The following is a 15,459-nucleotide window of genomic DNA, read 5'->3' on the forward strand; positions in this document are numbered from 1 at the left end:
TGTGCAAACAAACCCATTTAACATTGACATTACCAAAGATGTAAAATTTGACACACTTTTTTTTTTTTTTTTTTGATAAATAAAAATTTGACGGTGAGTTGAGTTAAAGCATACCAGAAAACATCCAAGGATCTTAAGTACGAGCTTTATTAATGTACAAGTCCCAAACCAAACAAGAACACACCAGAAAGATCAATCATCAGGAATGTATATAAATCTCAAACCCATCTCACAACATAACCTCAACTAGAGGCAAACAAAATTCATCTATCAAAAAAGGTGAGTATATTATTTGACATACAAACAAAACTTCAGGAGGCAATATATTCAGCAAACATGAAAGGATAAAAGAGAAGCAACAGAGAAACAAGAAGGTTTTCCGAAACAACGTAAGTTCAAGCTATACATGCATGTACAATTTGGTTAAATACATTTACAAACACCTTTCAGTGAAGACTATCTCACCTTCAAATCAAACCCTCTGCCCAGTGCCCACAATAACCAAAGTTGGGTTCCTCTAATCAGAAGCACTAGGAAAGAACTGCAATTTTAATCTAAATTGACCGAATGACAGTCTTTATGTAAATAAATTCTTCTCATGCGAAGTCCACAGTGGTGGATTTAAATGGGACCAACTGTCTATCTTAGATGAGAATCATAAGGGTCAAAAAGTGTATCAGGAACAACAAGAGGCAACTTATCTATGTACATGAACAGCCGTCTAAGATTTTCGCGTGTTATTGCTGCCATGTCAATTACATCCCTACCGTCCATAAATACCCAGAGATCACCGGAGTTCACTCTCTTCAAACTGTCACGGCAAAAAGGGCACGACTGAGATCGTGTGCGCCTGCAATATGTTGCAACACAATTTTTAGTCTCATCCATTAACAAAATGAAGAGACAGATTTATATCATGGCCTGGCAAAAAATACCAAGTTGAAGATTCTGTAGGGGCAGCATAGTTCGTGAAAAGAAACAATCAACATGGTGGTTTTTTATTCTGGATGTGCCCATTGATAATTTGTTCATGTAGATGTCTGTGGGTACATCTGGTTGATTTTCTCATTCCCACAAGGATCCATGTATCAGATAAATTTCCTTATTGTCAAACACGAGCTTAAGGCTCCAATTGGATAAGTGGAATTCAAATCAAGGGATTTGAAATTGAATTTGATAAAAGTAATTGAATAGAGGTACAGGAGAAGCGTTTTGTTATAATCCTTGAACAAGTAGTATCTTTCATGGAGAGATTTCAAATAACTATTTTCACCAAGTTATTTCAAATCCATCAATATAAAACTCTCAAATCCATTCTTGATATCTAAATCTAAAATGTTACATTGAATTGAAAGCTATATAATCTTCAAAATAGTGATGTCACCAAAAAAAATCATTCATTTCAAATCCACAAATGCAAATGCAACCTTAATCTTCAAATCATATCCAAATAAGCAATGGGCAGTTCCTTGTTTTTATTAAATACTTTCAAGTCTACGAATAACTCTGGAAAAGGCTGAAGTAACAGGTTTCAACCATTCAAACAAAAAAATGGTGCATCCTACACATCCTGATTGGGAAACTCATTTTGAACACCGTGTTACAAAATCATCATTTTTTAAATTAAAATTAGCAACCCTATATTATAAAAATTACATCCAACTAATATCCAATCAAGTAAAACAGTGACTTAACTACTTCGTTCTTTCACTGAGGTACCATCAACAAAGAAATGCACAGACAGTTTCAAAGCCCATCTAAAAAGAGCCATAAAGTATGAGAAAGATAAGAACACCGCTACTCACCACACAAAAACTGGATCTTCTTCCTCCCTTATTTCATGGCTTTTTGAACAAATAGATTGATAACAAATTTTAGGAAAATGTTTGAGGGCCACAAAATCAGTGGCTCAAATGGCTCAAAACTGCCAAAATGACGTCGTTTTGCGTTGTTTTGCATCCAAAACGACGTCGTTTTGACAGTTTTGAGCCATTTGAGCCACTATTTTTGTGGCCCTCTAGCATTGCCGCAAATTTTATTTGATGGGAGATCATGTGACACCCACCATTCAATGCACCTCCATAAGTCGGGGACGGAAGATTCGGCCTTGATTTATCCTTGTTTTATTTCATTTAGGCTTGATTTTAGGATTTCTTTAATTTTAAAAACCAATTATAGAATTTCATTATTTTGGGATTTATTGTGGGTGTTTGGGAAGTGGCTATTTTAGAGTTTTTTTGGCTATTTTAATAGGCTATTTTAGTTTTTGTGTTTGGGAAGACAGGATGGATTTTTATTTGAGTTGGTGTATTGAAAAATGTGTTGAAATGATGTTTGAAGTTAAAATGACAAATTTGTCCCTAACTTTACATTTTCCAAAATTAATTTGAAGGGGTAAAATTGTAATTTAGCTACCTGTCACTGTGACAGTGGTAGGACTGTCACAGTGGCAGCCACTGCCGGCCTTTTTTTAATTTTTTTTAATTAAAAAACTTTTGATTTAGGAACTTTTAGGCTAAATTGTTTTTGAGGCTATTTTAGCCCCAAATCTAGGTTCCCAAACACCCCCATTGTCTATTCCATATTTGGGACCCTGTGATTAGCCTACAAATACTAGATATATTATTATTGGGACACCATTGACATTGAGATTAAGGGGTTGTTTGGGATAACCTAAATAAGTGTACTTTTTGTCTTTTTATGAAAAGATGTGCAGAAAAGTAGAGAGGTCATGTGATGGAAAAAAGATAAAAAGATAAAAGATGAATTATTTTGTAATAGTCAAACTTGGCCTAACACTGCATCCAGAGATTTGCTACTGTTTAATTTCTTTGATTCCTTTTTTTTTTTCCCCTTTACTTTTGTTTTTGGTTCTGATAAGGATTTACAGAATCACTTACAAATAGAAGAGAGTCAGTTAATAATAAAAGAGAATTTTTCTTTCTTTTTGTTTTGGTTGGGGGGCGTGAGTTGATGAGTGAGGTACAAACATGGTTTCATTAGAGAAAAGTGATAAGTGCAATGCAAAGAAGTTAGAACCGTGAATAAGTTAATAGTTTATCACTATTAACGAGATAAAAAGAAAAGATGAACATGGGGACTGTTTTGGAAATAAATATTGAACCAATACTTGCACAAAGAGCGGGGCTACTTTCAAATTCCAAAGTTTCAAAGGAGGGAGAGAAAGAGAGAGAGAGTACCACTCGCGGTAGCATTTCAAGCACATGGCATGGTTGCAGTTGGGCAAGACAATCTTACTATTCATCTCCATGCAAATTCCACATTCTTCTTCTCTTTCAATGTCTATATCCGAATATTGCCTCTGTTCTTCATCATCTTTTCTTCTGTACCTTTCCATGCATACTGTCTTTTGCTTTTTGTCTTCTGTATCAGTAATCCCACTTTGAAGTTGCAGCAACGAGGGATAAATAATCGCTGGCCCAAGAAAATTCAGATATCAGAAACGAAATAGAGACTAGATGCCATAAATATGGATAATTGTGGTTCCAAACTAAAACTTACCATAAAATTCTCTTATACTTGCTTTTCTTTCATGGGTAGACATGGTTGTGGTGCCATCAACATAAACCTAAAGCAAAAGGGTACAGTCATAAAAATGCATAGTTGAAAAATAAATAAAACAGATAACCGGATTGATATCCAATTCTCAACCTTGTAAATTTGACAAAGAAATCAGAAATAGATAACCCAGTTGATATACGATTCTCAACCTTGTAAATAAGAATTCTCAGCAGTCCAAGGGCACCAGCAAGGTGGCAGTCTGTCCACTGTACTAGGAAAAGGAACAGGTGTGCAGCTGGACTGTAGGACATTCTCATTTGAAGACAGGCACCGTCATACTCCCTGGGAACATCAGACGCCCTGCAACTCGCATCCAAGTATAAGAATTTGGTCAGAAACATGGAAATCTGACATTAATGCTGTATTTGGTTGGGGGATTTGACAATGGGATTTGAAAAGAGAAATGGAAAAGAGAAGTGAAATGTAAATAAAATATACTTATATTTCATCTAGTTTCACACAGCTTTTCCCTTTTTCTTTCCAAATCCCTCCTCAAATCCCCCATCCAAACACCCCCATCCAAACACGGCATAAATCAGCTTAGCAAGTCAATTCTAAAACAAATAAATAAACTACATAAAATAGAGACATATGAAGAGATTTGGGACCCCTAGTAATACTCTTATGCAGAAAGGCTACAATTATGCAACACAGAAATGCATTGGCAAACAATGTAGGAGTTCTCTCTCACTGGACATATTGATAAACTCTCAATCATTCGGTATAAAAGTAGATATCAATTAAAAGCCAACAGCACAACTTTATGCTTGCAATTTCACTGACCACAGCCAATTTTCCAACTGAAACTAGGTGGCTTAGCAGAGTATCGCTGACTTGCTAAGACACAACTCTCGAGTATATGATCCCCACAGTTGGACTGCATTGGCCATGTGAATTGTGAGGACTGGCTTGTCGGATCATCAATTGAAAGACAAAAATGGCAACTTTATGCTTGCAATTTCACTGTCCACAAACAACCAATTTTCCAACTGAAACTAGGTGTCTCAGGGAAGTGTTGCTGACTTGCTAAGCCACAACTCACTACTATACAATCCCCTGGCCATTGGACTGAAATGGCCATGTGAATTTTGAGGAATGGCTTGGGTCAAAAAGAGTCAATGCAAATGTTTCCATCAAAATATGCCTCAATGTACCTTAAAGAGATAATCACAGGGATTTCAAGTGAAAGATTCACACTTGAGTTAATTAATAGATAGATACCCAAGAACAATTAATAAATATTTTGGAACTAACTTGAAACCATTTGGTAATATATTGAGTTCCATAGGCATTTCAAATAAAATCTCAACAGATTCAATGGGTAAATCAATATAAAATTAGCACATTTACTCGAATCAATAAATACAGAGAAAAAAAGTAGCATAGAATTGAATATGAATCAAGATAAAAAGATTTACCAAACTTCTAAGAATTGAAAGTGGAAACAGAGTGTGAGAGCAGAAACAAAACCCTAAAAACCCAGACAACTAAATAAAAATTACAAAATTCAAAATCATTCAGCTTTGTAGCCTTAAATTTAAGAACAACTTCTTGAAAAATCAAAACAAACACGAACCTCCCACAAACCAAAAAATCATCAAAAACACAGAAAAAGTTACTATAAATTACAGGGTGTTGGCGTGCTGAATATCGGCTTCAAGGACTTTGAGAGAATCCTTGAAGGACTTTCGCATGGACCCTGCGTACATCTCCTTGTCGTTTTTACCCACCCAATTCTAATCAGAAAAAATTTTCCTCAGAAACAAACACTCATCAGCATCGATCGATCAATCAATCATATACTCACACTATTTCACTCCAATCCAAACCCCAATAAATCTTCATCAAAACTGCGCAAAACCCTCACTCTGTGTGTGTCTCTCTCTCTAGACTCTCTACTTTCTCTCTCTAGTGTTTGTTTTGGATTCTGTATTCTTCGATTCTTCTGTTCTCTCTCTCTCTCTGAAATGCAAAGACGAACGACTGAGAGCGCCTGTGGAAATGCCACGTGTACAGTAGGTGGTGTCACTTTCGATATAGATATTAAAATAATACTAATAAATATGATTACAATAAAATAATACTAATAAATATGATTACAACAAGACTCCATTAACAATTGTATTGCATAATGGGCAAATTAGATATGCCGCTCGATTTAGGCCAAGTTTGGGGGACTTTAAAAAAAAGTTAAAAAATTAAAAAGTTACTCAAAAAGTTAAAAAGTTAACATTATTCATTAAAAGTCAACAATTACGGCTGCACAACTTTCAATTCAAATTTTTTCCTACAAATCAATTTTTACAATTTTTTATTACACATTTTTCAATAAAAAGTCAAAAAGTTAACCCAAACATCCATATTTTCAACCTCAATTTTTTAGTCTAAAAAGACAAAAAGTGCACTTTTTTAGTCTTCCCAAACTTGGCCTTAGTAAAATTATAGATATTTTTTGAGATTTGAAAAATTATAGATATCTTTATGAAGGTATTATTTGCATAACAAATTAAAGAATAAATTGTTATGAAAATATAAACTTCAAGGGACAATTTGTTATGAAAATATAAACTTTAAGGAGTATCTGTAATTTCCGAAACCTCAAGAAAATATCAGTAATTTAGCTAAACCTCGAGAGAGGTATATGTAATTTTCCCTTATATAATTTTGGAAAAATGGTAAAATGTTAGGTTGTGTTTGTCAGAGCTTTTTAATTATAATTTGTGATTAGGAGTTGTATTTTGAGTTTGTGAGTTTTAGAATTATGATTTGAGTCTGAAAATTTTATTTGGTGAAAAAGTTTTAAAAAGATTTTTGAATTGAGTGAAAAATTTTTGATGTGATATATGATATTTGATACAAAAATTTACAACTCATAACCAAATATACAATTCAAAATTCTATCAAAACACAAAAAAAAAATTAAAAAATCCAAAAATATTTTTTTCGAATATATAATAATTAACATATGTCAATTGTATAAAAAAAAAATTGCACTGTTCCGGACGACCGGTGGGACGTCTGGTAGGACTATCGGTGGGACGATCGATTAGCTGAAATTTTCCCACCTTTGGCAGTGTTTTCAAAACTGAGTGTGAAATTAACTTTGGAAACCATAAAAAAACATCGAACGCAAATAAAGAGGTGAAATCATAGTTTGAAAACCATTCCAAACAGAGCCTTAATTTTTTTTTTTTATACTTTTTTTAGTTTTTTTAAAAAAATTTGTTATGTAAAAAAATAAAGAGGTAATATGATTAAAAAAATTAAAAAGTTAAATAAAAGCTAAAAAGCTAATCTCGACAAATTGCCTCTCTATTGGGCATGGTTTGTTTGGGGGTTTAAATTTGATGAGATTATGAATAAAATAATGTTAGAGATCCTAAAAATTTTATCAAATGTTTGGAACCCACACGATGTGGGTCCCATGTCGGTTCTACACCCATGTAAGACATTTGGTAGAATTTTTGAGATCTTTAGCATTTTTGTTATGAATATGGTAGGTTTGAGTGAAGAAATTATTAGTATGTAGTATTAAATTGAAGATATAAGATAAAGCGTATTTGTTTGTATACTAATATGATGGTATTAATTAATTAGGATTAAATTTATAAAATTACCTAAAAATCTTCCTCTTGCATATAATATAATTTTGTTGGTTTTATAAAGTGAAGGGCAAAATGGCAATTTAACCATTGATTTGTGTGAAGGGATTAGCTATCTCAACCCTTCGATGAGAATGCTAATCCCACCATAAAAGGGAATTAATACTCTTAGGTCATGTTTGTTTGAACTGGCTAGATCAGGTTGGATTATTATTCCCATGACTAATAGTCTTAGGACTACGAATCCTTTGAATTGTGTATCGTATTTTATGTTTAGATTGAGTTAGGATTATAAGGAGAGACTAATAGTCTAAGCTTTGGCTCAGTCCTCCAATTTATATCTGACCCCCCTCTGTGGAATTGAATAGTCCATCATATACAGAATACCACATCCGGATGAATTGTTAATCCATACTTCAATTGTTTAACCAAACATTAGATTAATAATTTTATTAAACTTTTAGTCCAATTTCAAACTCATGTCATCCAAACAAACATGACTTTATGAGATTACTAATCTCATGACATGTTATTGCCCCTAAACATAAGTTCAGTGGATCCCATAGATTAATAATGCAATCCTCCCTTCCAAATCTCCAATCAAACAGAGCATTAGATTTATGTTTTATTTTTTTTTAAAAAATAAATAAATAAAATTATAAATTATAAATAAAAAATTAGTTGGTGCCTTGTTTTATTAGTTTTTTTTAAAAAAAAAAAGAGTATAAATCACGTTTCAAATTTTTTATATTTCATATTTTTTTTTTATATTTAGTGAATATTTTTAAAATTTTAAGTATTTTTTTTACTTTTTAGATATATCTAACTTAAATGTACCTAAAAAATAAAATATTTTTAAAAAATTAATAAATACACAAAAATACGAAAATATACTGAATTTTAGGTTTTTTTTTTTGCTTTTTTGTCATTTAGTGAAATTTTTAAAGATTTTTTTTCACAAATACTATACTTTTTAAGTGTATTTAAGTTAGGTATATCGAAAAATTAAAAAAAGAATTAATTAAAATATTAAAAAAATCAATAAAAAAGAAAAAAACAGAAAATAAAAAAAAATAGTTTTAAAAAAAATTAGATTCAAAATTTTGAAATCAAATAAGGTGAATATTTTTTTAAATTTTTCTAAATTCTTATAATTAAAAATTTTGATTTTTCTTTTATTGTTTTTTTTAAAAAAAGTTCACATCATACATAGCGCACTACCCCCAACGCCCACCACCACTTATCCACCAGATTGCACATTTTTATTTGTGATACTTAGGCCTCGTTTGGGAACAGGCTAATTTAGTAACTTTTTGGCTATTTGGCTAAAATGTGATGTAAAAAAAACTAGTATGTTTGGGATGATTTTTTGACTTTTTACAAAAAGATGTGCAAAAAGTAGAGAGAAAAGGGAATCTTTGACTTTTTAGTATGAATTGTTGGCTTTTTGGCTTTTTTAGTAACTTTTTGACTTTTTGGCTAAAATAGCCTCTTGCCAAACGAGGCCTTAGCCTCCGTTTGACAAGTCGTTGTTGAGATTTTTTAGATTAAAATAGTCATAAAAAAAAAAATTAATTTAATAAAATAAAATATCACATCTAACTCATAATCATTACATTCTTTATCTCATAAGAAAGTCAAAAAGTCAAAAAAACTCAAAACCCTTTCCAAACAAGACTTTTTAGCCCTAAGCTAAAATAGCCAAAAAAACTAAAAAGCCAAAAAGTCAACTCACTTCCCAAACAAAGCCAGAACATTCACAATGGAATAACTAAAAAAGTGTATTAAAACATGTTATATAACAAAAAATGATAAAAGTATGACCAAAAAATGTGTGTTAGATGTGTTAAGAATTTGTTAATTTTAAAGAGTGAGTGGTGATACAATGGATATGTTGAAATGTGTGTTAAAAATATATGTATATATATATGGTTAGAAAGTTTTTGAGGGAGACGGTCAGTTGACCGATCAATTGCAAAAAAAGAAAACATTTACTTGAAGGGTCTGGACGTCTAGGAGGACGATCCATCGGACATCTGGTCAGACAACCCCGCGGCACTTCCCCACGTCTCCCTCTCTCGCTAGCTAAAATGGTAGCTACAGTTAACACACAATACTACCAACGGACACTAATATACAAGTTAGCAACTACATTGCAACACAAAACAGTGTTTTGAGCTGGCAAAAAATTAGCAATTAACACTAACAGAGCATTTAACTAGTCCATTGTTGATACTCTTAGGAGTGTTTTGAGAAAATGATTAAAAATTACTTTTTGACTTCTTTTTATTTTTTGTGAAAGAGAAAAATGAGTTAAAAGCTGAAAAGTGTCTTTTAATCTACTTTCCTAAACAAACCGCTTTCAATCCCCTTTCGTAACAATCGACAATTATTTTCAATTATCATCAACTATCTTCTTGGCACTCTTTTTTAGCTTTCGTTTGGGATGTATGTTGATTTTTTTACTATTTTAGCATGGGGCTAAAAAGACTCATTTAGGATAGACTTTTTGGATTTTTTAACTTTTGTGAGAGAAAAAATGAAATAATTATTATTTAGATGTGATATTTTATTTTACTGACAGTTTATTTTGACTTTTTGTAGTTATTTTAGCCCAAACTTTTTATGTCAAACGAAGCCTTACTAGTTTGAAAATAAATTTTAAAAATGTATGTATATATCAAAAATACTTTTATTTTTAATTTTATTAAATAAATATCAACTCATTTAATATTGTTTTTTTAAATAAATATAATAAATGATAAATGTTACTAGACGGAACCTAAATATTTATTTATCGCATAAACTTTTGAATCATATAATAAAACTTAAAAGAGAGACATTTACATAATTTTTTATAATTATAAATTAAATTACAATTTTAAAATTAATGAAAATGTGTTGTATAATTAACCCAATAATAGAAAATATAAAATTACAACGCTTTCAAACCCAGATGTGAGCTCTCTCTCTCTCTCTCTCTCTCTCTCTCTCATATCCACAATTTGCTTTTTGTCTGCCACTTTTTCACGTGCTTTCCTACCCCGCACCGTTGATCGCTACATGCCATCTGGCCCAAATCTTGGCCTTCTTCTTCCATTTATTTGCCAAACTGCCCTATCATGCGTTAAAAATATATGTTAAAGGAAGTATTAAATGAAAATAATTACACCCATTTATAAAGAAAGAATAAAAAGTGAGGCCTGTTATTTACACTTATTTTATTTCTTTGGATCCTTGCTCTTCTATTCTTTTTTTATTATTATAATTTTGTCCTTATATCAATTTTTATTTTTGATCTCATCTTTATCTTTCCAACCCTAACTCTAATCCCATCTCCATCTCCATCTCCACTCCACTCCACTCCACTCCACTCCACTCTACTTCACCTCGGCTAGCCAACACCTCACTACCAGCCTCGCCATCGCAACCCTTCAGCTACTTTTAGTACCTCTCTGATCACCATTGCTTACCCATTCGTCACTGTAGCACTATCTCTCCATCACACAGCCCTTCGCCACTACAACCTCATCCACCAGAACTCGCAATCAGCTACGATCTAAAACAGCTACAAACCCCATAGCTCTACCCCCGATGGGCTACCTCTTTCGTTTACTTTTGACACCTGATATTCTATCTTCGTCATTTATCGCCACTCCTCTTTTTCTTTTCTTTTTTTCTTTTTCTTCCTCCAAAAACCCTAGATCTGAAAGATTTGAAATTTCAACCTCAGGATTTTTAGAGAAAGATGAAAGAGAAGAAGAATAAGACGAGATTATGGGTCTCTCTCTCTCTCTCTCTCTCTCTCTCTCTCTTGTAATGGCTGGATTGTAGTGGAGAATTCGCGTGGTGGTTGGGTTGTGGCGGAGAGTTTGCACAGTGGCTGGATCGTAGTGGAGAGTTCACGCGGCATTGGCTTGGACGTGGTAGAGAGTTCGCGCAACGGTGGCTGGGTTGCAGTGGAAGAGAAGTGAGACAGAAGAGAAGAAGAATAAAAAGAGAAGAAATGGAGAAGAGAAGATGGGAATAAGAGTTGCATGAGAGGGTAGTCGCCAGTAAGGAAAGAGGGATGGTGATGGCCGAAGGTAATGGCGACTATCGGAGGTAATGATGATGGAATTAGGGTTAGGGTTTAGATTTGGGGTTAGAGGTATAGTTGGTATTAAGGTGGGGATTGAAAGAGAAAATGAAAAAGTTTCATTTTGGTGGATGGGGGTAGGGATGTAAGAAAAATTGAAAAAAATGACCAAACTGATTAAACCGGACCAAACTGATTATATTTGGTTTGTTTTTTAACAAGAATCGGTCTGTACAATTTTTAAATTTGAATTTTTTTAATTTTTGATTTAGTATCGATTTAAACACCTTGTGCACCGATCTAAACCGAAACCAACAGCTTCAACATATATTGTATTTATTTTATATATATATATATATAATCTAATAATATAATGATATCAATAAGTATAATAAATTATTAACCTTAATTAATTAACATTATCATTTTTATAACCTAAGTTTGTCAACTTTTATTATATATAATCTTAACTCTAACTCATCATTCTTGAAACCTTATTATTTTTAAACATTTTTTTTTTAATTTTTGTTAATTTAGGAATTGAAAAGTATGTATTAACTGGATGAATGTTTGAATTGGCAGACAAATAACTAATTTAATGTTTTTATATAAATTAATGATTATATTTAAAAGTGGCTTAAGTTTCAAAAATCCCAAACCGATTAAACTGCACCAAATCGATTAAATCGGTTCGGTTCGGTGCGATTTGACCAGAGAAGTGGTCTATATCGGTGTTCAAAATAATAAAACCGATATTATCGGTTCGGTATAATTTTTTACTTAAATACCGATCATACCGAACTAATTATATCCCTAGATGGGGGTTCAAAGAAGTAGGGGACAAAGTAAAAAGAGAAGAACAAATAGCAGCACTCTAAATAATTTAAAAGTTATCTCAACTCAATAAATATTTTTATAATGAGACCAAAATGTCCGTTTTATTTTCTTTTTATTTTACCACTTCACATCATTCCTCTTATTTTTTGTATATCTTTTTTTTTTTTTTTTTTTTGTAACAACATAACAGAAAAAAAAAATGTAAATTACGTAAAGAAACACTAATGGACTTGCATTGAGGAGACCCAAAGAGCTATTAAAATCTTCAACCCATATCTCAACGACCCATACTTGTTCAGATAGAATTTTGATTTGGGTTTGTTAAAATACATATTTAATTTGGTTGAATTTTTAGAATTTATTTTTTAGAAAAAAAATTAAAAAATTAGTTTGATAAAAAAAAAACTCATTATTTTTTTATAATTTTAATTTTTTGAGAAACAAATAATTTTAAAAAATATCATTTTTTATATTTATTTTTTTATCAAACTAATTTTTAATTTTTAAAACTCAACCAAATACAAACATTTTGCAAATAGAAAGTTTTGAGGAGCTTTCACTGTGTTAGTACTGCTAAAAATAGAACACTACGCTGTAGTTTTATTTTTTTAGTCCAACACACCCCAATATTACACGCAATGGGTGTGTTTGATTGGACGGATTGGATAAGGGAGATTATAATCTATCGAACTTGAGTTCTGGGATTGTGAATTCCCCGGACTATTTTGTTAGATTGAATTTGTATCCTGTGCTTGTTTTTTCATGAGATTAGATGCCTGGAAATGACTATTTTTAGTGAATCTAACGTTTGGTTGGAGGCACAGGATAGGATAAATGAACAAAAGATTATTTTATCATTTTTCAATTGTTTACTAAGTAATAGCAATATTAAACATATCTTTAATATTTTAATTATTTTTAGCTAGATTAAATAAAAATTTATTTTATTTTATTTTTTACACAATTAAATAAATTTATTTTTTAAAATTAAATAAATAAAATATCAATCAAAATATATGTTATTTTTTTAATTAAAATTTTAAATAAATTTGTTTTTAATAATAATAATAATCAAACAATGAAATTAAATAAAACATCTATTAACATTTAAATAATGAAATTAAATAAAATATAAACAAAATTTTAAAATAAAATGTCAATAAAATATCTATAAAAAATTATTTTTAAAAAAATAACTAAAACATCAATAAAGAGTTAAATAAAATTATTTTATTTTTAAATTGAGACATTTAAATGTTATTAAATTTTACTAAATATAATACATAGTTAAATAGTAGAGGGTCAAAATGGTGATTTCACCACCTACTATTTAATTATGTATTATATTTACTAAAATTCAATAAAATTTAAATGTCTCAATTTAAAAATAAAATAATTTTATTTAACTTTTTATTGATGTTTATTTATTTAATTTTTTATAGATACTTTATTGATGTTTTATTTTAAAACTTTGTTTAAATTTATTTAATTTCATTATTTAAATTTTAATAGATGTTTTATTTAATTTCATTATTTAATTATTATTATTTTTAAAAAATAAATTTATTTAAAATTTTAATTAAAAAATAACATGTATTTTTATTGATATTTTATTTTATTTATTTATTTAATTTTTTTTTATAAAAAAAAATTATTTAATTGTGTAAAAAATAAAATAAAATAAATTTTTATTTAATCTAACTAAAAATAATTAAAATATTAAAGACATGTTTAATATTGCTATTACTTAATAAATAATTGAAAAGGGTAAAATAGTCTTTTGTTCATTTATCCTATTTAGTTCGTCCAACCAAACATTAGATTCACTAAAAATAGTCATTTCTAGACATCTAATCCCATGAGAAAACAAATACAGGATACATATCCAATCTAACCAGATAGTCCGAGAAATTCACAGTCTTGGGATTCAAGTCCGATGAATTTTATCCTATTTTGTCCTTGTAAAGGAAAAGTTCATGTGGGGACATAATTTTTGAATGACAACACGTGGTCGAGGTGTCACCGAAGTGCCAGCCGAGGTGCCGCGTGTCCTGGTCATGACGCCGAGGTAATCTCAGCTAGGCCGAGGTTATCTGCGAGAATACCGGAATCCGAGATAAGCGGATAAAGGACAAAAGTTCTAGAATGGGAGAAGACTTCAGTTTGGATAAAGATAAGACTTTTAGAGAGTTTATCCTAATCCTACTAGGAGTCCAAGATTAGCAGTAATCCTAAATCCATTAGAGCTAGGCTTCTATTGGGACTAGGATTGAGTTTGCTATAAAAGAGAGGCACCCACATGGGTTTAAGGTACGCAATTTATATTTTGAACAGTGAATTTAGCACTATTGATTGTCTTTGAGAGATATACTGACTTGATCGTCGGAGTGCCCCCGGGTGGATGAACCACCGCCGAAATCTTCTCTTTCTGTTGTAGGTCAGCCAGGTGTCATCTATTCTGCCAGTTCTCTCCAGCTGATTACTGAGTTGGGCAGTGTGATCGGAAAATCGCTCACACAATTTGGCACCGTCTGTAGGAAAGAAAAGAGAATAGATGGCCAGTAACAAACAGAAGGAAAAGATTGGGAACGACACTCCTGCTGAAAGTGGGAGACCTATTGACCTTGATATCACAAGAGACGAATGCAACGCAGAAACTCGTGACCAGAATCACGGAGTGAAAGACGTCGGCCAGACTGGCAACGCACCAAAAAAACCAGATCGAAGTGGCTACTACAACGAGGACGACCTCCAGGTATGGAAGGATAGGTGCCTGCGGAAGGACGAAGAGGTAAAAGAGATGGAAAACAAATTAGCAGACCTGCAGTCTGTCGTCAATTTCATTATGCAAAATAACGTCATGCAGCCACCGTTCCCGCTGCAGGACACGCCGATTCCAGCGGTCAATGCCCAGAAGGGAGGGCAGAAAACAATCCCCGTAGCCCCTCAGCACAACGGGAGCGAAAGATACTCTCACCGACCTTCTAGGGAAGTCGGACGAAGAGAGTCAAGAAGAGAAGAATCACGGAGGACGCATCGCACAAAGGAGGCAGACCCCAAAAGACATCGGCATGTTCAGGGGCAGGCACTGTGCTTTGACACAACTCATGGAGAAGGGTCGAAAAAGACTCACCATGAAGCTGAAAGTAGTGCACCAAAAAGACTGAAAGCAGAAGAAAGCCGAGCTCCTGGCCGGACAAAGGAGGACTTAAGAGATTACCTCAAGAGGAAGCAACAGAATGCCTACGCTGAGGGAACCTCTCCAGATAAGCCGATGACACCATTCTCGGTGGAATTAGACAGGTTTGAGGCACCAAAGAGATTCAGTATGCCGAGGTTTCAAATATACGATGGTAAGTC

General features: G+C 32.1%; 1 protein-coding gene across 1 annotated transcript; it reads right to left on the reverse strand.

The window, feature by feature from the left end:
* Positions 1–268: 268 nt before the first annotated feature.
* LOC114318034 (E3 ubiquitin-protein ligase AIRP2) lies at positions 269–5,647 on the reverse strand. Its single transcript, XM_028264875.2, has 5 exons — positions 5,212–5,647; positions 3,732–3,882; positions 3,523–3,589; positions 3,201–3,435; positions 269–850 (listed from the first exon to the last, which is right to left on the reverse strand). The coding sequence occupies exons 1-5, from the start codon at positions 5,289–5,291 to the stop codon at positions 640–642; spliced, it is 744 nt and encodes a 247-aa protein (XP_028120676.2). The 5' UTR covers positions 5,292–5,647; the 3' UTR covers positions 269–639.
* Between the last annotated feature and the right edge of the window lie 9,812 nt (positions 5,648–15,459).

This window comes from Camellia sinensis, chromosome 9 (genome assembly GCF_055761805.1).
Source record: "Camellia sinensis isolate YWXY chromosome 9, ASM5576180v1, whole genome shotgun sequence".
NCBI lineage: Eukaryota > Viridiplantae > Streptophyta > Magnoliopsida > Ericales > Theaceae > Camellia > Camellia sinensis.

Bases quoted from the DNA above. Each gene is read 5' to 3' on its own strand.
- LOC114318034 (XM_028264875.2), bottom strand. From the start codon at position 5,291: ATGTACGCAGGGTCCATGCGAAAGTCCTTCAAGGATTCTCTCAAAGTC. The intron at 3,883-5,211 runs GTAATTTATAGT...TGCGAGTTGCAG, and splicing joins ATTCAGCACGCCAACACCCT to GGCGTCTGATGTTCCCAGGG. The intron at 3,436-3,522 runs GTAAGTTTTAGT...TTCTTGGGCCAG, and splicing joins AAGTATAAGAGAATTTTATG to CGATTATTTATCCCTCGTTG.